The 26287-nt window shown below is 34.3% G+C and overlaps 1 protein-coding gene across 2 annotated transcripts in view; it reads left to right on the top strand.

Annotated features, from left to right (window-relative positions):
* Positions 1-26287, top strand: part of LOC121383186 (G-protein-signaling modulator 2-like) — a 152433-nt gene that overhangs the window by 4289 nt on the left and 121857 nt on the right. For both annotated transcript variants that reach the window (XM_041513039.1, XM_041513040.1), the window contains exon 2: positions 15455-15578. In XM_041513039.1, coding sequence (XP_041368973.1) covers positions 15573-15578 — 6 coding nt within the window. In that variant the 5' untranslated portion in view covers positions 15455-15572. The remainder of the gene's footprint in view (positions 1-15454; positions 15579-26287) is intronic.

The following is a 26287-nucleotide window of genomic DNA, read 5'->3' as shown; positions in this document are numbered from 1 at the left end:
CCATCAAGAATCAGAAACAGAGAAGCTGGATGGGGGGCATGTTTGAATATTTAACATAGATTTATGTAGATACAAAAATACTATTATCAATTAATTCTATACCTCTATGTTTGACCAAATAATGAATTATTGATAATCCACCAATTTAATTTTAAAGAATATATTGTATTTATACAAAATGTTCTATTTTGTGAATCCAAACTGGTGTACACATACAATAAATATTGTGTTAAAGAATTGTTCAAATACAGTGTGCTGCTAACATCTTAAGTTTATTCCTTAGCAGATACAGGTATCCAAACATGAATTGGAATATATAAACCAACATTTCTCCAGTAAAGGATGTAATTGATAAAGATACATGTGAAAGATAAAACTTGGGTTGGGGGAATTCAAATGAATTGTGTTGTTGAAATTTTTGCTATTGTCAACCATCAACAGTTTATATTAATATACATTGTTGATAGTTTGGCCTATCAGATAATGATGAATAAAAAGAAGAAACTGTCACAAAACTATAATTTCCTTAATGACTTGGGTTCATATTTTAAATTCCAATTAAATCAGATGATCATAAAAATACCAACAAAAGGCAAAATATAATAATATATTAATTAATTCTAAAATATATGGTAAATTGCAAACAAGAATTCTACAGAATTAAATGTATGGCCTACCATAAACGTATTCAGTGTCATTGATAGTGCATCTGTAGATATCTATCTCAATGCATGTTAAAAATGTTTTTACAACATAAAAAGAAAAATTAAACTTCAAAAAATTAAATTAAAATTTTAAAATAATAAAGTTTAAAAAACTAATTTTGACATGCATTGAGGTGAACATTCATAGACAGAACTATAAATGAAACTACATTTGTACAATCAATGTTGAGCTAAATGCAAAAGTGGATGCTGCAGCCAACGGAAAAGTTATATTTATACTTCATCTTTTTTGTTTGTACATGTACATGTATTGTAAAGTAAGATAAAAATCACCAGACTTAGCAACATCAGGATATATACAATGTTGTTGACAGTATTGTCACTGGTTATAAAAGTATATTATATGAATATTGTATGAGAACTTCTTTTTTTGCACAATGACTGTTCATTTAATTAGGATTTATTCACTTATTTTGATGATAAAAACACGTAAAACAAGTAAATATCATTGGTTTCATAAACTAACAGTGTTTCATTAGTAGTATTTGATATACATATCATCTATTAGTTGCAAAAGTGAGCTGCACAAAAAAGTCACGTCCTGGCTCGTACTGAAATTTTAAAAAGTAAATGTTACATCATAAAGAATATTTTTTTAGTAAATTGCTATACGACATTTAGAAATAGACTGGATATTGCGTTAAACAGTGTATTTCAATAAGCAAACATTCTGTCAGGAGAGCTGAGTTTTGGAATTTACTGCAGTGTTAAAAAAAAGTGATGTCCAATTTCGTCACATCCTGGCACATTTTACTTTTTACTTTTTAAGTGATTTTTTTTTTACAGAAGCAAAATTAGGCCTGTTATGCTTATACTATTATATATAATGAGTCTGTAAATGATAAAACTGCATTTCCAATTAAAAAGGATTTTTAGTGAAGGAGATCATAAGAGTCAGAATGTCACGTCCTGGCTTAAATCATTACCGTTGAATGGCCCATTTACGAGTATAACAGTAAAATAAAACAAACACTTAAATCATGTTGTAACTTTTAGTTTTTTGTCGTGTCGTACGTTTGGTCTTTTGTCAAGTGTGATCCATTGTCATTGCCCCATTTTCGCTTTTGCCCTGTCCCCGGGGAAAAATAATTGAGCAAACTCATGGTTGGTATCTAAAGCCACTATCAAAATAATTAAATTTAAATGAGGGTACGACAGTGTGACACACGGTAATAGATGGTTCAATGTATTTGGTAGTGGGTTATACAGGGTTAGATCTTCACCATTTTTTCAGGGTGTTAACAGGGCTACCTGGCTTTCATTTTAGATAGTCCCTTGAAGTTTCAGGTGGTCCATATTTTGTAATAGGCCTAATTTGACCGCATGTTCTGTACATACTAGTACGATTAATAATTATAATATATCAATTCATACTAAAACATATCAAATCAATATTCAGGCTGCAACTGACACTGGTATTATATCAAATTATGTTGCTTGACCTGTTAAATATGAGGTTATTTATATTTAAAAATACCTTTATATTATGTAATATAGATACATATAGTTGTAACTGAATCAGATGGCATATCAAGAAATAACTCTTTTTTTCTTGAAATACAATGCGAAGTTGACAATATGTGTTAGCTATTATTGTAAAAATATTTTTTTAAACTATTTGTTTTAACTGGAACGATCTGTTATTCATTGTGTGCTGTGATCCGTTATTGATAAACTGACAGTACTATGGCACTGTACATGAAATGTAGTATAATTATTTATGTGTAAAACTATATAATTATAATTGTTTCAATCAAAACATTCATTTAATGTTAGATAATAAATCAGACATAATAAATGTTATTAAATGATGTAATATGAGATGAAAAGTTGATTGAAACATGCAAGCAGTTTTGCGTTAAAATGGGAATAAGTGACATCTTTGTAACTCTGTGAAAATTAATATGCACCGTATCGGCAATTTCCGTAACAGCATTTCTATCAGAACACGTTTTACAACTTCGCAGTTCTTTCATTCCGACGTGACGTTGGTAAATTAAACTACCATTCTATGAAAATGTGTGAGGAATCTGGTTATGTTCCAAATTCAAGATGATTGTATTTTGGCGGAAGACTGTATCGACTACAAAATGTGTAACTTGCACTTGTTCAGTTTAGTCAGGATGTGGTAACAAAAAGTAAAGTTTGTTTTATTTAACGACGCCACTAAAGCACATTGATTTTTTATCTTATCATCGGCTATTGGATGTCAAACATATGGTCATTCTGACACTGGTTTTTAGAGGAAACCCGCTGTTGCCACATAGGCTATTCTTTTATGACAGGCAGTAAGGGATCTTTTATTTGCGCTTCCCACAGGCAGGATAGCACAAACCATGGCCTTTGTTGAACCAGTTATGGATCACTGGTCGGTGCAAGTGGTTTACACCTACCCATTGAGCCTTGCGGAGCATTCACTCAGGGTTTGGAGTCGGTATCTGGATTAAAAATCCCATGCCTCAACTGGGATCCGAACCCAGTACCTACCAGCCTGTAGACCGATGGCCTAACCACGACGCCGCCGAGGACGGTCGATGCGGTAACAGTTCAAAAACAAAATTGCATCACATACTGTACATGAATGTGATATGATGGGGGGACCAATCAAGTTATATGTGTTGCAATTGTTTTCTGAACAAGCCTCTGTTTCTGCTGTTTGAAATAGGTCAGCATAGATCCACAAAACGTTACATTTGTGCTAAATAAATTTTAAGTTTCCAGGTGGTCCGACAGACTACGTGTTTGCAGCTTCAGGTAGTCCTGTTAATTTTCAGGTAGTCTCAGACTACCAGATTACCATTAAGATCGAACCCTGGTTATACATTTAGGGCCTACTATTTATGTTGCCAGGAACGGTAATGCCAATTGCTCAAATACAGGACATTATCCCGTGTCAGACCGATATCAAAAGAATATAACGGCGACATCTAATTCGTCGATGAACAAAAAAAGTATTATCTTGTATTAGCAGCTGTGATACATTATCCAAACCGCTACACATAATAGGCCAAGCTGAGTCATTGCATGTACGGTTACCATTAAAGTAAATTGTTTTCCTGATTGCCAATAACCACATGTAAGTATAGTGTTAAATTAAAAAACAATAGGTAAATAAAACAAACACTGAAATTCAAAGCATGACTGGGGTTTACTTGATTGAGATTAACCTGTCGTCGCGATTGGTGATTTCCAAGTTCTTAGCTTAAAACATATGTGCGAGATTAACTACCACATGACGTGTCCAACCATGCAATCAAAACACGCATGTCATTAGACTTATTTCCTGTGCCAGAATCTTGAAAGGGCAAAGTAAACAATACATGCTGTAACTGTGACAATGTAGAGATAGCATGTTTACTGCAGACCTAGTTCAAGTGGTTATTATTATATACTGATTGCGTTGTTGATATCACAATCAAATTTATTAAACAAAATTTCAACTGAGAGAAAAAGAAAAACTCCCACGATCAAGCAATAAGGGGGGAAATGACTAGCCCTGAGGGCTAGTTTCTCACTAGCTCAAACTTACAAACCACTAGCCACGGGCATCGGGCTAGCAGATTTGTCGAACTCTGGCACGCATCCTGGAAAGTGCTTTTAAAAATGTTTCACCTTGTAAAGTGCTTAAACCTCGTGGAATCGATCCCCGTCGTTGGGCCCTTTGGGCTATTTCTCGTCACAGCCAGTGTACCACGACTGGTATATAAAAGGCTGTGGTATGTGCTATCCCATCTGTGGGATGGTGCATATAAAAGATCCCTTGCTCTCAGTATCTGTGTGGTCCTTAACCATATGTCTGACCCCATATAACTGTAATTAAAATGTGTTGAGTGCATCGTTAAATAAAACATTTCTATTTCTATTCTAAACCTGGAAAAATTAATTAACCACCTTGAAAGTGGTTAATCCCCTGATGGAAATAAAATATTGTAAACATATTTTTTGTTATGGGTGTGATTATAAATTATTAGAATTGTTAATAATTATAATTTTAAAATTTAGTTTTCTTGTATAATGCGATGATTAAAATTGTTTTGGATTGGGGTGTGGGGATGCCTTCAAAGTTCATTTATGCACAATTTTAAAACTTTTTATTTACTACAGACATGAAACAATTTATAGTGTTTCAGATTATTCATTGGTGAGAAACACATTTGATTAAGTATTTGAGTCGGAGTAGTAATAGTATTTCACAGAGAAAATAGTCTTTAAATGCGACAATATTCCGGACAACACTAGCACTAGGTTTCATCTCTGTTCATCCATCTACTTAAAGTTTTCTGGATGTTTTTTTTTTTTTTACAATGCCTTGACATATTGAGCTCAAATTTTGTATAAAGCTTTATCATATACTACTACAGATCAAGTTTGACTTTCATGAAGATTTATATTTTTGACAGAGTTATGGCCCATAAACATAGGTGATTCAAAAATTAGTTTTTGGACTTTTTTCCTAGTGCCTCAAAATATTGAGCGGAAATTTGTCTATTGCTTTAACAGGGTACCCACGGGACAGGGAAAATTCAGGGAATTTGACATTTTTGTCTGATTCAGGGAATTTTATTTGGATGTATTGGAATCTGGAATTTTGTTAAGTACTATATTTTATATACGGGGCATATATATCTTGGTAATTTTTTGTGACGGACGTGACATTTTGACACCATAAAACTATGTTTCCATGGAAACTTCTGTATATATATTTGTTTACAATTTGTATTAATAAAAAACATGTAAGAGATGTTTACTTAACCCAAGAAAAAAGAGAGTTTTATACTGTTTTTGGATGTACATATTTATGTGTGTGACAGACGTGACATCATGTGGACACAAGAACTTTTTGTGCAAATTCAACCTATAAACTCTGCTCTCCTATATCTTCTATTTCATATCCCAATAATTATTTTGTTAGGTCACTATGTTGTTTTACAATGACATGCAGAGAAAATAAATAGACAGTTGATATAATTTAATAATCAATTATTAATCAATAATGGTGACGTGACATATGTGACAGTTTGTCAAGATTCAAAGTGACCTCATAAAATGATTGTACAACAAATCATAACTATATATTATACAGTACTAGTAGAATATCTCCAACAGTGTAAAGGCAGTCTGGCTGAAATTTATTATTCAGACCCAATTTTCTGATAAACATTTTTCCTGTAGTCAATCCATGCACATTGAAATGAAAACTCCTAAGCTTATGAAATCACCCACTTTTGTAATGAATTATGTGACTAAATACAATACATATGTTTAATCAATAAAAATCTTGGCACGTCTATCACATTCTTCAAAATTAAATTCACTATTTTTTTAAAACAGATAAAGAAGTAGGAAAATATGTGAGGTTTCGTTTTTAACTTTATAACTTTTAGATAAAACTAAACTTTTATTATCAAAAACGTGAAGGATGTGACATTTCAATCAATTAACTAATCATAATTCATGACTAAAAATGCTATGCACAAGTTACACGGGTATGAAAGTGTATATGTTATGGTAAAGATTTTCCATATGTTTAATCAATCAAAATCTTGACAAATTTATATTCGTAATTCACAATCTTTTAAAACATAAAAAAAGTAGAAAATACATGAAGTTTTGTTTTTAATTTCATAACTTTTAGATAAAACTAACTTTTATTATAAAAAATCTTATGGATGTGACATTTCAAATTAGTTACAAAAATCAATTAACTAATTATATAATTCATGACTAAAAAACATTTTATGCAAGTTACAAGGGTATGAAGATTTATGTGTCTGTGGTAAAGATTTTCCAGTCTTGACAAATTTATATTCTTATGTCAAATCCGTCACAAAAATGTCATGTCCATCATAAAAAATATTTTCAAATTTCATCAATTTCACATGATATTCTTCAAAATTAAATTCACAGTCTTTTAAAACAGATAAAGAAGTAGTTGGAAAATACATGAGGTTTTGTTTTTAACTTTATAACTTTTAGAGAAAAATAATCTTTTATTATTAAAAAATTGACAGACGTAACATTTCAAATTAGTTATAAAATTCAATTAACTAATTACATAATTCTTGAAGAAAAAAAAAATCATGCACCAATTACAAGGGTATGAAGGTTTCTATGTCTATAGTAAAGAAAAAATCCTTACAAAGTCTCCCTGGTCTACATTTTACATATTCAAGACCCGTATGACATTTACTTTCATATGATGTAAAGTTTTCATGTAAATGTAATACTTTTTATTTTCATAGTCACAGACCAAATACCATGAAATGCCCCACACATGGATATGTATGCAAAATCATGTAAAAATGTAATAAACATAATATATTAGTGTTTTGGATTCCCTTGTCTTTTTCATGAGGGTTTTGAATGATAGTTACTGGTGATTTCTAGTGTATGTTTAAAAAACTATATCTATTTTTATTGAGAAATCATCTGGTCACCATATCAAATTGTACCACCATTGGTGACCAACAAAAATGTCCTGTTTGTATGATCTACTTATAGCACCCAAAACATTAGAAGTAAAAACGGAAATAGTTGATCATTGCTCCAGAGCTTATTCTATGTATATATCAGAAATGTTGGTTTATTACATTTGCTTATATATATGCCATACATGTACTAATGTATTGTTAACAGTAAAATAGTGTAGTCTTAGATCTGCTTTTCTAACATTTCTGCTATGCATAATCATCTTCAATGTGGAGACTTATCTTTGTAATAATTAAATGTAATAGAAAAAAGCTGGAAGAAAAATAAATATTTTCACCAAAATATTTTTAATGAAAGTTGTGAATGTATTTAGAAAAATACATTCTGACCCAGTCTTTATTATCATTTTATAAGGCAAGAAACATGTAAGTCTCCACAGCTATGAATGATACAGGGACATTTTACATGCACAGACAAGTTGTTTCAAAGAACAAAGATGTTTGAAATATTATTTGCTGAACTTTGAATAGATAATGTTTGTAACTGTTACCCATCTTTATGATTGCTGTACACAGGGCTCAAACTTAACAAGGGCAATTGCCGTCAATGACATATAAACTGTCATCGGTTGGGTGCATCACCGATAGCACTTTTGTGTCACCGGATAAAAATTACTGCCATCGGTAAAGCTCCTCACCGACAGCAAAATGTATAAACATATATGAACATTATCTGCCAGTATTTGGTTGGAGTTAATGGGTGTTTAGTTAGTATCATTTGATGGAACTAGTCATGCGCATACCCTGTATTGTTGTATAATATACGTTCTCACTGCATTTTGCGTCCTCACTTTCATGTTATGCTGCCCCTTTTCATGTGTTGCACCCCCATTTGTTTTTCTGTGCCACTGTTTAGTTTTCAGCATCCTGTTATAATTTACAGCACCCGGCTCCGCTATTTCAAAATATACACTTTTTTTTCACAATGAAAAACATCGATCAATCTGCACAGTGGACATCAAAGGAAACAGTAGCTTACGACAGTGACTGTAACATAATTTAACACTATTTTTTAACAGCCTCTGTTGTGTCCCATACCATTATCCATTTGTATGTTTGATACACACAATATAAGTTATATTTTATTTTAGCAATGAAAACATTTAATTTTTATCGTTTCGGCAATCTACAACTGAAAAACCACTTATATGGTGCAAAACTTGTCACATGATCAGAACAGTAATTCTGTCTCTTGTGTCCACTAACTCGTTTGATATTGTATCCTCAATTGCAGATTTAATTGGTCGTAACTGATGATTTGTACTTCCTGTCATTTGTTTATTCAGCAGTTCTTTATAAAATATTAGAAACGTTTAATTTTTTTTTTGGGGGGGGGGGGGGGATATCACTGCTTACAAAAACAATGAAAGTGGTAGGTTCATAATTAAAATCATTTATGTTGGGTGCCAAATAATATATACACCACCTTTTTCAAAAATGAAACTACTTTTTATCAGCTGGCAATATCAATGTGATCAATTCACTCGATGAAGATGGAAATAAAAAGAACAGAAAAATGTTATCCCACAGTAGGGGATCCCTTAAAAATATATATTTATTATTTTTCAGATCTCTTAAAATCTTTATTAAAATAATAATATTAAAACTTTGATCGGTTTAGTAAAATGGATACCCGTGAATGTAAGACCGACACTCCATTTTAACTAACAGTGCATAAAAGATAAGGCAGCTTGTATCAGGGCTCAAACTTAAGAATTTATCACCCACAGAAAATTAAAAAACCAAATTGCTGTCGGTAAAGAAAGAAAATAAATAAAGAAAGAAAGAAGTGTTTTATTTAACAACGCACTCAACACATTTTATTTACGGTTATATGGCGTCAGACATATGGTTAAGGACCACACAGATTCTTATTCTTGTAGTTGTGCAGAGTGGGATCTACATGTAAATACATGTATTCTTATTCTTATGCTTGTAGTTGTGCAGAGTGGGATCTACATGTAGATACATGTATTCTTATTCTTATGCTTGTAGTTGTGCAGAGTGGGATCTACATGTAGATACATGTATTCTTATTCTTATGCTTGTAGTTGTGCAGAGTGGGATCTACATGTAGATACATGTATTCTTATTCTTGTAGTTGTGCAGAGTGGGATCTACATGTAGATACATGTATTCTTATTCTTATTCTTGTAGTTGTGCAGAGTGGGATCTACATGTAGATACATGTATTCTTATTCTTATTCTTGTAGTTGTTCAGAGTGGGATCTACATGTAGATACATGTATTCTTATTCTTATTCTTGTAGCTGTGCAGAGTGGGATCTACATGTAGATACATGTATTCTTATTCTTATTCTTGTAGTTGTGCAGAGTGGGATCTACATGTAGATACATGTATTACATTCTTATTCTTGTAGTTGTGCAGAGTGGGATCTACATGTAGATACATGTATTACATTCTTATTCTTGTAGTTGTGCAGAGTGGGATCTACATGTAGATACATGTATTTAAGAATGAATGAACACACTGGCTCAGGAATTTTTTAAAAACTAAAAAATTGTTATTTTCTAATTTTGCCCCAGGGATTCGAAATTGATTTTAAATTGACCGTTGTGATATACAAAATATAACTGTTTTTCGGTCAGTCTTGTTTTAAATTTATTTGGCTAGTACTATGTTTTGTTTACAGCCGGATACGATGTATTTGTTTTTTTAAATTGTTAGGAAAGGGATAACAACAAACCAACCACTGAAAAATGGACCGGCTTAGACGCAGGCTTAGGCGGCGTGTAGTCGGGTGGAGACTAAGATATCCTTGAGACTTGGATTTTTTTCTATATTCTTATTCTTGTAGTTGTGCAGAGTGGGATCTACATGTAGATACATGTATTACATTCTTATTCTTGTAGTTGTGCAGAGTGGGATCTACATGTACATACATGTATTCTTATTCTTATTCTTGTAGCTGTGCAGAGTGGGATCTACATGTAGATACATGTATTCTTATTCTTATTCTTGTAGTTGTTCAGAGTGGGATCTACATGTAGATACATGTATTCTTATTCTTATTCTTGTAGCTGTGCAGAGTGGGATCTACATGTAGATACATGTATTCTTATTCTTATTCTTGTAGTTGTGCAGAGTGAGATCTACATGTAGATACGTGTATTCTTATTCTTGTAGTTGTTCAGAGTGGGATCTACATGTAGATACATGTATTCTTATTCTTATTCTTGTAGTTGTGCAGAGTGGGATCTACATGTAGATACATGTATTCTTATTCTTATTCTTGTAGCTGTGCAGAGTGGGATCTACATGTAGATACATGTATTCTTATTCTTATTCTTGTAGTTGTGCAGAGTGGGATCTACATGTAGATACATGTATTCTTATTATTATTCTTGTAGTTGTGCAGAGTGGGATCTACATGTAGATACATGTATTCTTATTCTTATTCTTGTAGCTGTGCAGAGTGGGATCTACATGTAGATACATGTATTACATTCTTATTCTTGTAGTTGTTCAGAGTGGAATCTACATGTAGATACATGTATTCTTATTCTTATTCTTGTAGTTGTGCAGTGGGATCTACATGTAGATACATGTATTCTTATTCTTGTAGTTGTTCAGAGTGGGATCTACATGTAGATACATGTATTCTTATTCTTATTCTTGTAGTTGTGCAGAGTGGGATCTACATGTAGATACATGTATTCTTATTCTTATTCTTGTAGCTGTGCAGAGTGGGATCTACATGTAGATACATGTATTCTTATTCTTATTCTTGTAGTTATGCAGAGTGGGATCTACATGTAGATACATGTATTCTTATCATTATTCTTGTAGTTGCGCAGAGTGGGATCTACATGTAGATACATGTATTCTTATCCTTATTCTTGTAGTTGTGCAGAGTGGGATCTACATGTAGATACATGTATTCTTATTCTTATTCTTGTAGTTGTGCAGAGTGGGATCTACATGTAGATACATGTATTCTTATTCTTATGCTTGTAGTTGTGCAGAGTGGGATCTACATGTAGATACATGTATTCTTATTCTTATGCTTGTAGTTGTGCAGAGTGGGATCTACATGTAGATACATGTATTCTTATTCTTATGCTTGTAGCTGTGCAGAGTGGGATCTACATGTAGATACATGTATTCTTATTCTTGTAGTTGTGCAGAGTGGGATCTACATGTAGATACATGTATTACATTCTTATTCTTGTAGTTGTTCAGAGTGGGATCTACATGTAGATACATGTATTCTTATTATTATTCTTGTAGTTGTGCAGTGGGATCTACATGTAGATACATGTATTCTTATTCTTATTCTTGTAGTTGTGCAGAGTGGGATCTTCATGTAGATACATGTATTCTTATTCTTATTCTTGTACGTAGCTGTGCAGAGTGGGATCTACATGTAGATACATGTATTCTTATTCTTGTAGTTGTGCAGAGTGGGATCTACATGTAGATACATGTATTACATTCTTATTCTTGTAGTTGTGCAGAGTGGGATCTACATGTAGATACATGTATTCTTATTCTTGTAGTTGTGCAGAGTGGGATCTACATGTAGATACATGTATTCTAATTATTATTCCTGTAGTTGTGCAGTGGGATCTACATGTAGATACATGTATTCTTATTCTTATTCTTGTAGTTGTGCAGAGTGGGATCTACATGTAGATACATGTATTCTTATTCTTATTCTTGTAGTTTTGCAGAGTGGGATCTACATGTAGATAAATGTATTCTTATTCTTATTCTTGTAGTTGTGCAGAGTGGGATCTGTACTGAACAAAAAAAGAAACTTCCGATTTGTACATATATTATTTGTTGTGTTAAAGAATTCATTGTGTAATAAAATTATATAGGTAGTATTAGCCTTGAGCTGTATTATCAGGATTCATGAATTTTATCGATTATTTTTGCATTGTTAATCGTCGACAACGTGAAATTCAATTTGCACGTGCATGCATGGTTCGACATGTCCCGAGTAGTATTCGGTCAATTTGTTTTACTTGTCGTACTGACATTGTTATCAAGTGAACGAAAACGCTTAAACATTTGTAAAAAAATTAAAGTTTTTTACATTGTAGCATTTTTAGTATGCCAAGAATACCCAATAATTTACGCGAACGGACGATTGGCATGCTTGATGCTGGCATGTCGACAGAAGAAGTTGCAAGGCATGTTGGGAGTTCTAGTCGAGCGATACGAAATCTTCGCCTAAGATTTCGAACGACAGGAAGCACCAACGACTTGCCACGTCGTGGACGTCCGCGTGTTAAAACGTGTGGTCAAGACCGCTATATCATGAACACGCATTTGCGCAATCGATTCCAAACTGCCACTGCTACTGCTGCTAACACACCTGGCAAACTGTTCGTAATCGTCTGTGGGAGAACGGTTTACATGCACGACGTCCTTATGTCGGATGCGTTTTAACGCAACGTCATCGTCTAAATCGTCTTAATTGGGCACGTGTACACACTCGTTGGATACGGTGACGCTGGAATACCGTTCTTTTTTCGGATGAATCCAGATTTTCTTTACAACGTAGTGATGGCAGGGTGCGTGTCTACCATAGGAGAAATGAACGCTATGCTGACTGTTGTGTTCTTGAACGAGATCGTTTCGGGGGTGGGGGTTCTGTATTGGTCTGGGCAGCCATTGCCCATGGTTATCGTTCACCACAAGTCGTCATTGATGGCAATTTAAATGTTCAACGTTACCGCGATGACATTCTCGCTCATCACGTCATTCCTCTGTTCCATAATAACGCCAACATCTCGATTTTTCAGCATGATAATGCCACCTCTCATACAGTTAGAGACACTGTAAATTTTCTTAGGACAATTAACATTGATTTCATTGATGACTGGCCCGCTGAAAGTCCTGATCTCAACTCCATCGAACATGTCTGGGATAGTCTGGACAGACGATTGAGCCGTCGTCCCAACCCACCCGCTAACGTCATCGAACTTCGTCAAGCGCTCATTCAGGAATGGAACAATATTCCACAGGCAGAAATCAACACTTTAGACAATTCTATGTGCCTGCGATGCACTGCAGTGGTCAATTCAAGAGGTGGTCATACCCATTATTAAGTGGGTGTTTTTATTTTTAACCCCTACCACACTTGGTCAAAATTTCTCCCAGTTTCTGTTAACCTATGGCCATGATTTTTGCACCAAACGATGCATCATGGAACACTCTTTAAACGCATATATAACAGAAGTTTCTTATTTTGTTCAGTATACATGTAGATACATGTATTACATTCTTATTCTTGTAGTTGTGCAGAGTGGGATCTACATGTAGATACATGTATTCTTATTCTTATTCTGTAGGTCAGTTGGTAAAGCACTCGCCTCAGATTCTTGGGTCAAAGGATCAAATCTTCTTGGTAGACACAATTTCTGATAAAAAAAACAATTCCCCATCCAATCTAGTGCCTGACGACTGGTATGTCAACAGATGTAATATGTGCTGACCTATCATTGGGAAAGTGTATATAAAAGGTCCCTTGCTGCTAATGGAAAAATATAGTTAGTTTCCCTGAGGACTGTGTGTCACAAATGCCAAATGTTTGACATCCAATAGCTATTGATAAATTAATCAATGTACCAGGTACTCTGTTGGTATCATTAAATAAAAGGATTTTTAAAAAATGTAGCTGTGCAATCATTATGGTGAAGCAAATATTGACAATGTGTCCTGAATAATTCACTTCACTGAGATCAAGTCTGGAAATAGTAGCAATTAGAAACTCCCAAAGGGAAACATGAAACAAAATGTCTTTTCCATCAAAATCTATGTTCAGTTATGTTTTTACAGGCACAGGTCATTGTAAAAAAACACAGTAAGTTATACCAGTTTTATCATTTATGTCAGGGCAAATGAGGGCTAGTTTTTTGTTTATAAAAGTTCAGTTCAATTTGAAATCTTTGAAAGATTACGTAGGCTAATTAATCATATTTTATACACTATTTGTACCTGTTCAGTTTTTGGCCTGTATATTGTGTAGGTTTGCATGTTAAATGGTTGGGTTTTTCTTCTCTTTTTTTCTCCTAATATAGTGATTATATACAATTCATGTATGCAGAATGGGGGTGTGGGGGGGGGGGGGGGTACATATGAGGAAACTTTGTCTTTCGTGTAAACATATAGTTTATATTGTTCATACATGGATTTATCCAGATGTTCTGGGGGTCGGAACATATAGGCCCCTTCCCAAAAGAAAGTGGCACTGAAAATTCCCAATTTCTGTACTAAAACTACCATATATATATATATATATATATATATATATTTAATTATGTCTGTTGTAATAAATTAATATAACAGTGGTGTACTGCATCATTCAGTGATCCAAGTATGATTTTCTCACACTTATTTTCCCATTCCTATCAGACATGGGACATTAGCGATATATCCTGGATTAATTCCTGTTGTGTTGTTTTGCATTTCTTAAAAATACACCTGTGACGTCACTGTATTGTCTAAACGCTCCATAATTTTTCAGTAATGGAGTGATAATTCCATAACACCATTACTAAGAGTAATATAGATAAAATATAGATATATATATAGATAGACATCTATTGGTATATTTTAAGTAGGGGAATATCCTCATAACTCTCCATTCCTGAAGAATAATGGGACTCAGCCCTTGCGGGCTTCGTCTCATTTATTTTTCAGGAATGGAGAGTTACTCGGACATTCCCCAAATACATAAATACTTTTCATCAAAATCTAATGGTCTTACATCAGGAATTTTAATTGTTTGAAAATAAAGTTACATTTTGAAGATAAAATTACTTTATGACACTTGTGGTTTTAACTGACTGAAATGGGCTTGTCCCACTAGGGTCTCTGGGGTTTATCTTATGAACCACAATTTTAAAAAATATATTTTAATTTGATGTGTTGAACATTCATTTAAAACTACAAAGTTCTCCATTTTTTAAATATTACTGCATTCTCTAGCAAGCATCAGATTAGGCCTATATGCATGTTGCTGATGGAATATATATATATTTTTTAAATATGTGGAATAAACAGCTTGATTTCTTTATTAATAAAATGGGTAAACAGGTATCAGGGGATTGATGGATGATAAATGACATGTAGCTCTGTGTCATGGCCTCAGCATAAGAAACATGATCATGGGTATTTTGATGGCATTATGACTTACTTGCATGCTATTGATTTTTCATATTGACTGCAAATAAGTTGTATCTATTACCTAAACATGTTTCTTTGTAGTTTCGGCATGGGTAGTGCGGATGCCGATACGTGCAGACATACTCATTTCCTGTGCTGATAGAACACTGCTTCAGAGGACTGACGTCTGCTTGTAAGACTCCTCACTCGACCATTCATCATGCAGGTAAGTGGGTACACGGTTTTCTTGTCCACACGGCTTATAGAAAATTCTACCTGTACACAGTTGTCACCGGGTTTCAAAAATAGATAAGAGTTGATTAAAAAGAATGGAATTAAGGCAGGTTCATGTGCATTTCTATATATTAAAAAGTCACATGGATGCAAAAGGTGACAGAAAAAGCAGTAATTTAAGAAAGTACATTTGTTTTCTTTTCAATCCATGTACACGTAGCCATTGTAATGGCATTGTTGGCATGGGAAGGAAAATTGATCTTCACAGATTTTGATGAAACATTATTCACACGCATGTACATGTATGTGTGCTACTATATTTTTTCAAACAAAATAATGGGGAACTAAACAATTTTATTAGTATTTATATGTAAAGGTTTTAATCACAGAATATTGACTTGCCATAAAATATTTTTTGGAGATATTGCAAATACCTAAATAAGTTGTATACAATTCCATTTTGCTTATGCATAACATTGTGAATCAGATCTGGGTATTACATAAATGTTGTTAATTATATATTCCCTATATACACATTTCTAATAGTAATATCAGGCTAAAGGGACTGTTCTGAGATAACTAACATTGTAAGATGTTTATGACAGATCCAGCCTATTTACTGACTACAGTAGCACTGAATAGAATCTAGAATAGCACTGTTTGTGTAGTCATTTTGTTTCTGATCGTCCTTGATCTTAGCAGATCAAACATTGTTTTACTTACTAATATTACTAAAATACTTAATACATGTGTATATATTTTTTGTATGTACAAACTTATTGGAAGGTAAAATAAATTTTGGGCTGCTACAAAAATTAAGATGACCAGAAACATTGTATAGAGACACTGATATTTTAAAGGAGAAAATATATTTTGTGTTATTTTAGTTGTTAACTTGGAGGCTTCTTAAATATAGCAGCGAAGTCAGAACAGTGTCTTTAATTAACCGACAATTAGTTGATGCATTCAGTTATACCCTAATAAACATTGACAGTCACTTTCCATTATTTGATCATCAAGTAAATAATTTAACTGTTGAATTTTTATATTGATGTTGAACATTCATCAATTCATTTTTGTATTTACCGTAGTTTGACACCCAATAGCTGATGTATTTTTTGTGCTGGGGTGTCATTAACCATTCATTCATTCATTTACTAAAATTGACCATCAGCTGTTGTAGAGTGGAATTTAGCTCGGTTGGTAATCTGAGATAACTGGGTTGTAGGATCAAATCCCATCAACAGACCATTGTTGTTTTTCCATCCCATGCAATGCGATGTATATCAAAGGCTGTGGTATGTGCAGCTGTCCTGTCTGTGGGGAAGTGCTTATAAATGATCTCCCGCTACTAATAAAAAAAATGTATCAGAATTTCATCTGAAGACTGTGTTGAAAGCTACATGTTCACACTTGCACAAGTTAAACTAGTTTAATGATACTGGTTTAGCTTTTAAAACACTTTTGGTTGGAAATGACGAGCACTCACACATGTAATAGCTAAAACAGTTTATCGGCTAAAGTGTATAGTTATCTACACGTGCACAAGACATCAAAACAACAATGGCAGTGCTGCCACTTTATCCTTTTTTAAAAAGTATTATACTTTTTTCATGGAAATACTACTTATTATACTTTTTTCACATTGAAAATACTTTTTTAATACTTTTTTCTGCAAAAAAATAACTTAAGCAATCCAATTGAATCGTACTTTGTTCGTCTTGGTTCAGGAGTGGTTTGTTCTTTGTTGAGTGGAGTGTTATTAGAGCTCTCTAATCCTGCTGCTCTCAGTGACCAAGTGACAGGGTACTGAAATATGCAGAACAGAGTGTTCAACAATCACAAATCCTCACAACAGGTACACAGCATTCCTTGAGGTTGGTCATAAGCAGCACACATTACTAGGACAAAGGTAGTGAATGTCATATGGTTGATTATAAGACTCCGTCATATGCAGTCATGTGGGATAGAAAAAGTACACCCACGGTAACCGGCCTCGGTGGCGCAGTGGTTAAGCCATCGGACTACAGGCTGGTAGGTACAGGGTTTGTAGCCCGGTACCAGCTCCAACCCAGAGCGAGTTCTTAAGGGCTCAATGGGTAGGTGTAAGGCCACTACACCCTCTTCTCTCTCACTAACCACTAACCAACTAACACTAACCCACTGTCCTGGACAGACAGCCCAGATAGCTGAGGTGTGTGCCCAGGACAGCGTGCTTGAACCTTAATTGGATATAAGCACGAAAATAAGTTGAAATAAATAATACACCCAAGGTGGTGAAAATTTCGACCTGGGACGAAGTAAATAAACCATTATTTTACACAAACAGACAAAGATGGCTGAACAAGTAACTTTTTTTATTTGATCATTTTGTCATAAATAAACTACACTGTCGTATTTGCTGTGTTTGTTTCATGTGTTAAATCAAATTTAACACTACAAATTAACAAGATAGCTTTTAAAATGAAGGTTTTAATATTAATTTAAAACAGTGTCGAATGACCTCACGTCACCATCTCATATTAATATGATGTCATGTATTACCAACAACGTCATGTTAAATGCAAGCACGTGACATCCCATGCAAGATAGAAATGTCTTACATGGCTTTCTTTCATGGGGTAGCTCTGTCCCATATACCTGAGGATGAGAGAATTTTTTAAAAACTTTTTTAATACTTTTTTAGGCCATTTTGATACTTTTTTGGGGGCAAGATTCGATACTCTTTTTTTAATGCAGAGTGGCAGCACTGCAATGGGCTGTGAGTCTGTTAGGCCCTTGCTAACACACTTCATGTTTATTCTGACTGATGTCACTGTCACTTACACCTTCCACTAGTTTAACTAAAACAGTTTGTGTTGACATTTGTATTTTAGACTGGTTTAGTTATACCAGTTTAGTTAAATCAGTTTAGCTAAACCAGTTTAAAGTGTAGGTGTAAAGACAGCTATAATTATCAAATAGCCAAGGATTAATTAATCTGAAGTTGTATTAAACAAAACACTTTTTTCAACTGTTGTAACAATGTGATGAAATGAATTAGGATTTGCTGTAATAAATAACAACATGACAAGTTCTGTTCTACTCAGTACTGTAATTAAAAACTGTACAGGCATCGAAATGAGCATGGTGTCTGTTAACCCATATCAGGGCTCACATTGGAACAAATTTTGGTTTAGCCAATTTTGAGAAATGTAGAGTATTTTCTTGAAATTTATTAAAATGTGGTTAAGTTGAGAAATATTTTATTAGCCAAAAACTAAATTTTGTAACCATTTTGTATAAAAAATTAGCAATTGGCTAATTTGGCAATATGTAGGATGAGCCCTGCATATACATGTACAGGTAACAGACCAGGGCCCCGTTCCACGAACGAATTGTAGCTAAGGTTAATTGTAGTGATTTAAGGTGAGTTTTACAACTGGAACCGTAAACTTTACAGCCGTTCCACAAAGCAACCTTACGGTAGTTGTAAGTGCCCCTTTAATTATTAATAGGTTCTTTGCAAAGAAGTGCGAATTAGTTAAATAATAAATTGTTTACGGACTTTTTGGAACATGTTGGATGTGTTCATTGGTATGGGACAAGCATGAAGTAACTTTGTCAATTTATTCGGTAAGCGATAATTGCCGAATGCATAAGACATGACAGTTATCTCCCTTATTTTCGTGTGAAGGTCGTTAGGCCTAGACTGTTTTTTATCGATCACAGAGTTTCATAAAAGGTATTTGGTATATATTAGATCCATTTTTACACAAAGAGTTAGTATCCTTCTTAGAAAATTATCAAATCATCATCTAACTGCCATTTGACATCTACGTTAGTGGCTTACAACTGCCTCGTACCAATTGTAAATTTTCACTGTAACTTACGACGATAGTAAGTTACGCCACGTCGTGGAAAGGGCTGACGATCATAGAAAAAACTTAAGGTCTCGATGGTAGGTATTTACGACAATAGTAGGGCTAAAATCGCTTCGTGGAACGGGGACCTGTTAATTTACAGACTCATCAGCTTTACAGTTACTTATATCACTGTTGTCATTGGAGTGCAGGGCTCGAAATATCATCCTGCAAAAAACTTAGCAGGCAAAATAGAAATTCACCTCCTAAAACCACCAAATAATCACAGGTCATTTTTTTCACGCAAGATATGTATATACGATTATCTTATCTGCTATTTAACTGTTATATTTCAATTCTGTAATGCCTAATATCCATCTCAGAGGTCACCCCATGCTATCGTTTTTTATCATGTTTGTTTCTTAGCACTGCAGGCCATATTGGTTTCTTAGCACTGCAGGCCATATTGGTTTCTTAGCACTGCAGGGAATATTTCTTTTGGCCAGCCATTTTAGAAAAATAACAGCAGGCCATATTTTACTTCCTTTTCGAGCCCTGGATTGACATGTGTGTCTCTCTCATAAGTGAAACACAACTGATCAAAGCCGCTAAGCTGGTATGTGGTGGTGTTTTTGTTAACCTCCAGGTTTTTCTTGGCATACTTAAAGTTTATTTATATGACGTGTATGCATAACATATATATTATTTGAAATGTAAACATATTTTAATGCCAGTAAGTGCCCAATTTTATGCAATGTAATGTATACTTTCATTACTATCATATATATGTAGTTATTGTTTTTCAAGAAATAAATATTGTTGCCATGACTTGATCAGTTACATGAATACTTTAAAGATCAAACTTTTTACTAGACATAATTCTTTTCTTATACCCTTTGCACCTTACCCCCCCCCCCCCCCCCCCCCCCCACCCCACCCCCCCCCCCCCACCCCCCAATTATCTTATTAGAAATATCTGCCTACAATATTAATATACTTACACCAAGCCACTGTTAAAATGGTGATTTGGGTTACATTGGTTAACATTTTTAAAACAATGACCATTTGTTTATGATTGATTATTTTTCATCAAATTGTTTAGTATAATATTGGGCACTATTCTCTAATGTAGTACATAGTAGAACCAAACTCTTGTTTGCTAACTTGTTTGGTATTATTGATTTATATCTTTATAATGGGTTAGAGTTTGCCATGCTAATGTGACTATGCACGTACTTGCACCTGTACCGTTAGAGTTGTTTTATGTATGCATTGATTTTTAACTTGAGATATTTAACAGTCAACGGCATTAGTGGCATACGATTACAATTAATGTGGTATAAAAGAGTGATTATATTGTGGAAAAGAGAGAGAAAAAAAGCAGCAAAAATATTAGAAAATTGGAAAAAGCATGGAAGAGGGTGTGAGACAGAGAGAGACAGAGAGAGACAGAGAGAGAGAGAGCAAGTGTGTTTATGTGCATGTGTGCATGCATGTATGTGTGTGCAGGCACATGCATGGGCCAGAATGAGCAATGAAAACATTTTGAAATAATATGTAGAGGTTGAGGTCAACTGGCCCCAGGTTGTGTCAAGTTATATTTCTAAGGGACCAGTTTTGAGCCATAAGGGATTTTTTTTTTTTTCTTGGCACCTACACATGTATTTAAAAAGTGATCGCCATTAATGACTAGACCCTATTAAATGCATTTAATCCTTCTAATAATTTGACAGACTTGTAGTCTAACAAATATGTAATAGTATCGGATGGGGGAGGGGGTTCCCATATTGTAGTCAGTATATGCATTCATAATTGTACTATAAAGATCTGCTTTTTGAAAATGTAGTTAGGAAGGATTCTTGTTTTGATAACTCAAAGTAGATGATTATGAAAGTGTGGAAATTAATCAGTTAGTCACATAAATAAAGTGGATAAAATCCTTACTGTTAAATAGGGTCTCCACGAGCATGGGCCATGTCTAGCAAGACTTGAATGTATTCACAGGTCTTGAGTACCTGTACAAGGAAGAACGTTCTCATTTAATTATATTTTTAACGTCATTCTGCCATTTATGCTTGCCACTGGTTGCAGACATGGAGGGAAAACAAAAGTCGAATATATGGTATGCAATACAATGGCATGAATTGGCATCCATGTTCAGCGCTGGAATTAAAATGCATAATGCTATTTCACTTTATTTCTCAATCCGATTCAGGCCTCTGAAAATTGTGACAATGATCATTTGCTCGCGCAAATCTAATTTGCGTAACCTATTTTTTGTTCATGCAAAATATAGAGCACCATTTAATGGGATAAAAAGAAAATGGGTTCCTGGATTTATTTCTGCGTAACCGATAAATGGGTCACTCAGATTTTCATTTCTCAGAGTGCTGTGATTATCATGTAGTGTGAGTGTCCAGTACTCAAGTCCAGTGGCATAGCGTGGGTTGCCAGTACCCGGGGCAAGGCACCCTGGGCAAGGCAAGTATTACATCCCCTAACCAGTGGACTGTTAGCACTCCCCGTGGCAACAGCCCCGGTGGCCCCACCCACACTACACCACTGCTCGAGTTTGAGTTGAGTTTGACCCTTGAATACTCAAGTCCAATATTTTGGACTCGTGCAGGCCCTACTGTTAAATATACAAGAGGCCTATGGCATTTTTTGATAAAAATGTTTTATTTTTATTTTTATTTTTATGTCACTCACAATTGTGGTTGACATTTATTGACTTGGAGAATGTGTTCCTGCAAGCAGTACAAGCTGTGTTTCCTGACGAGTGTTACTGCAAACATTTTGCATTTAATATTCCTGCGGAAATAAACAGACTTCTAAGCAGAACTGAGTGGTTATAATGACCCTTGCGTCCACAAAAGAGAATAGAACATTCTGACTGCTATATTGACATGTGTGTAATTAGGCAATCCAGATGGTTATTTGATTTTGGTAATGACACACAAGAAGAGATATATTTCTGGCAACGACAGATTTGCTAACTATCTCAGTGCATTGTTCAAGACTTCTTGGGTTTTTTCTGTACATCTAAGATGGTGTTGGTTTTGTTCATGATTTGTTTCGCTTTATTAATTGCTATCAATATTATAATATTAATTATATGGGGGGGGGGGGGGGTGTCTTCTTCTTTTTTATGTCTGTCAACTTTTTCTTTGAAGTTTATCTTCTCCTACAGTTTTCATTGAATTGTTCTGGAACCTCTCAAAACCAGACCCTCTGTAAACCGGAATTATCCCAAAACCGGACATTTTTTTACAGTCCTTTTTTAAATATCATTACTGAAATTAACCTCTCTAAACCAGATACCTCTTAAAACTGGACATTTTACTTGGTCCCGAGGGTGTCCGGTTTAGAGGGTTTTCACTGTATAATAATCCTCTGGGACACCCTAAACAAACAGACAGATATTTCAGAAATTTTTAATGTTTATTAAATTGTTTTAAAATTGAAATTGAAATTTTGAAAGTATCATCTCCTAGAATTTTGACCAGATAGTTTTGGAACTAGGTATTATGATGCTCTGGGGTAGTCTTCACAAACTAATAGAGAGATATTTTGGAAATTTAGAATTTGTGAATTTTTATTAAAGTTAAACATTTTAAATAGAAATTTAACATTAAAATTTTAAAAGCCTATATCGTCTCCTAGACTTTGATGAGATAATTCTGAAATTTGGTTCTATGATTCTCAGAGGCAGTCTTCACAAACAAATAGAGAGGTATTTTGGAAATTGTGAATTTGTATTAAATTTAAACATTTTAGATAGAACATTATAACATTGAAAATTTAAAAGCATTACATCTTGAGTTTTAATTGGATAGTTCTGCAACTTAATATAGTATTCTCAGTGACAGTCTTCACAAACTAATAGAAAGATATTTTGGAAATTTCAAATTTTTAAATATTTATTAGCAAGTGACCAATGAACATTTATTTCACAAGTTGCATAAATTTGATAATGACTGGTACCGAGTTTGTTATTCTATTTATTACCCCAGCTAGTAAATGCAAACTCTTTAAACTACAGGGAGGGATTTACCTCAGTTGGTTGAGATCTCGCTTGAGGTGCTTGCATCACAGCATCGAACCACCTCGTGGATCCATTCAACTGATTGTTTTTTTTTTCTCGTTTCAACCAGTGCATCACAACTGGTCAAAGGCTGTGGTATGTGTTTTCCTGTCTGTGGAAAAGTGCATATAAAGATCCCTTGCTGCATTAAAAAAAAAATGTAGCAGGTTTGCTCTGATGACTACGAGTCAGAATTAACAAATGTTTCAAATCCAATAGCTGATGATTAATTAACAAAAAAACAGAAAGAAAAGGAAAACAACTTTAAACTATGTGACATCATTGTATGTATTTGCCAAAGTATGTTGACATCATATTTAGTACAATTTTATTGGTTTGTAAGCTAGCTTTAAATCGTCTCAATGAGAAAATGTGAAAAATATATTTTTACGTTATGAGTGACGTCTGGGGTAATATATATATATATATATATATATATATATATATATATATATATATATATATATATATATATATATATATATATATATAATTATACTGATGAAATTAAAAAAAAGAAAAAAGTATTGAATTATGTGGAATTGGAGTTGGGTTGGGGACATTGAGGGAATGAGTAGTTTTAGCGAGGCATCAGGTTTACTTTGAGAAATCTGTTTACCCTGCAGTATGGGACTGGGAAGCAACAAGTGAAGACAGATTTTAGTGGTGTAAATCTAGCAGGGTTGTTCACTGACCAGGTAGGACAGCGAGAAACAGATGACATTGTACAGCAGACGGTGATCACGTCAATAGAGCTGCGAGAGCAATGATGAAATCATAGTGCGGCCATCAAATTTGATTGGAGCTGACAAGCTGGGGATCTGTGTGTAATTGTAGTGTATTGATTGGGCCGCAGGTCTCATCTCCAGAGGTGGAATTCAATATAAATCTTTGTGCAATTGGCTTTGGCGACTTCTGCTGTTTTCAGCCGAAGGGTATGTATGAATAAGATCAAGATGAAACTGATCCGTTCGCATGAGAGTCAGACTCTTTATGAAGTACTTGATGTCGTTAAACAACTCGAGCAATTCTTGAAGTAATTTCATTCCCAGATGCTGTCACCAGGTTTAGAACGGGGGGGAAATTGATGAAAACAAATGAAAATAGAAATCTTTTAGAAAACTACATTTATTGATATATATACTATTAAATTGGGAGTTGTTTACAGTTATCAATATTGCCCTGAGTGTCCAAATCATACAAGGGAGAGAGAAAGGGAGTTATTACTTTTAAAACAAACAAGCAACAATATTTCAAAATCTTGGGCAACTAGAAGTCTGTTCAAGTAATATGTAGCTAGGTAGCCAATTGTTCGATTTTAAAACAAACCAGCAACAATATTTCGAAATCTTGGGCAACTAGAAGTCTGTTCAAGTAATATGTAGCTAGGTAGCCAGTTGTTCAATTCTAAAACAAACCAGCAACAATATTTCGAAATCTTGGGTAACTGGAAGTTGTTCATTACACCAATACAGAATATTTCTCAATGAAAAAATGTGAAAAATATTTATGAGTGACCTCTGGGGTAATATATACTCTTCAAAAAAAGTAGGGGAACATGAAATATTAATGTTAATATCAACTATTAGACCGAACATATGTTTTGACCACAGACATCCTAGTAAAGAACGTTCAAGTCTGTTTATCAACACACTGAAACACATTTCATAGTTTGCATGTGCATTACGCAGTTGCCCCGTACACGTGCGTAGGGTGTCATTCTCGATTTTGACAATTTCCAGGAAGGTCGATTAATCACTGTGGAACATTATTTCTGTAAACACACTGAAACACATTTCATAGTTTGCACGTGCATCACGCAGTTGCCCCGTACACGTGCGTAGGGTGTCATTCTCGATTTTGACAATTTCCAGGAAGGTCGATTAATCACTGTGGAACATTATTTCTGTAAACACACTGAAACACATTCCATAGTTTGCACGTGCATCACGCAGTTGCTCAGTACACGTACGTGGGGTGTCATTCTCGATTTTGACAATTTCCAGGAAGGTCGATTAATCACTGTGGAACATTATTTCTGTAAACACACTGAAACACATTTCATAGTTTGCACGTGCATCACGCAGTTGCTCAGTACACGTGCGTAGGGTGTCATTCTCGATTTTGACAATTTCCAGGAAGGTCGATTAATCACTGTGGAACATTATTTCTGTAAACACACTGAAACACATTTCATAGTTTGCACGTGCATCACGCAGTTGCTCAGTACACGTGCGTAGGGTGTCATTCTTGATTTTGACAATTTCCAGGAAGGTCGATTAATCACTGTGGAACATTATTTCTGTAAACACACTGAAACACATTTCACGTGCATTTCATGTCAGATTTTTTGAACATTATTTCTGTAAACACACTGAAACACATTTCATAGTTTGCACGTGCATCACGCAGTTGCCCCGTACACGTGCGTAGGGTGTCATTCTTGATTTTGACAATTTCCAGGAAGGTCGATTAATCACTGTGGAACATTATTTCTGTAAACACACTGAAACACATTTCATAGTTTGCACGTGCATCACGCAGTTGCTCAGTACACGTACGTGGGGAGTTATTCTCGATTTTGACAATTTCCAGGAAGGTCTATTAATCACTGTGGAACATTATTTCTGTCAATCTTTTTATTCTGTTGATCATACAGTTGTTATTGTTTTGTTTTTAGTCATTTGTATTGTTTGTATTAGTGTATTTACTGATTAAAAAAACGTTGACTTTCAAATTTCACTTCTGACCCCAATCGTCCTTCAAGATCTTTGG

Source organism: Gigantopelta aegis, chromosome 10, assembly GCF_016097555.1.
Source record: "Gigantopelta aegis isolate Gae_Host chromosome 10, Gae_host_genome, whole genome shotgun sequence".
NCBI classification, from domain to species: domain Eukaryota; kingdom Metazoa; phylum Mollusca; class Gastropoda; order Neomphalida; family Peltospiridae; genus Gigantopelta; species Gigantopelta aegis.
Note: the sequence above shows the minus strand (reverse complement) of the source record. Positions and strands in the feature narration are given on the sequence as shown.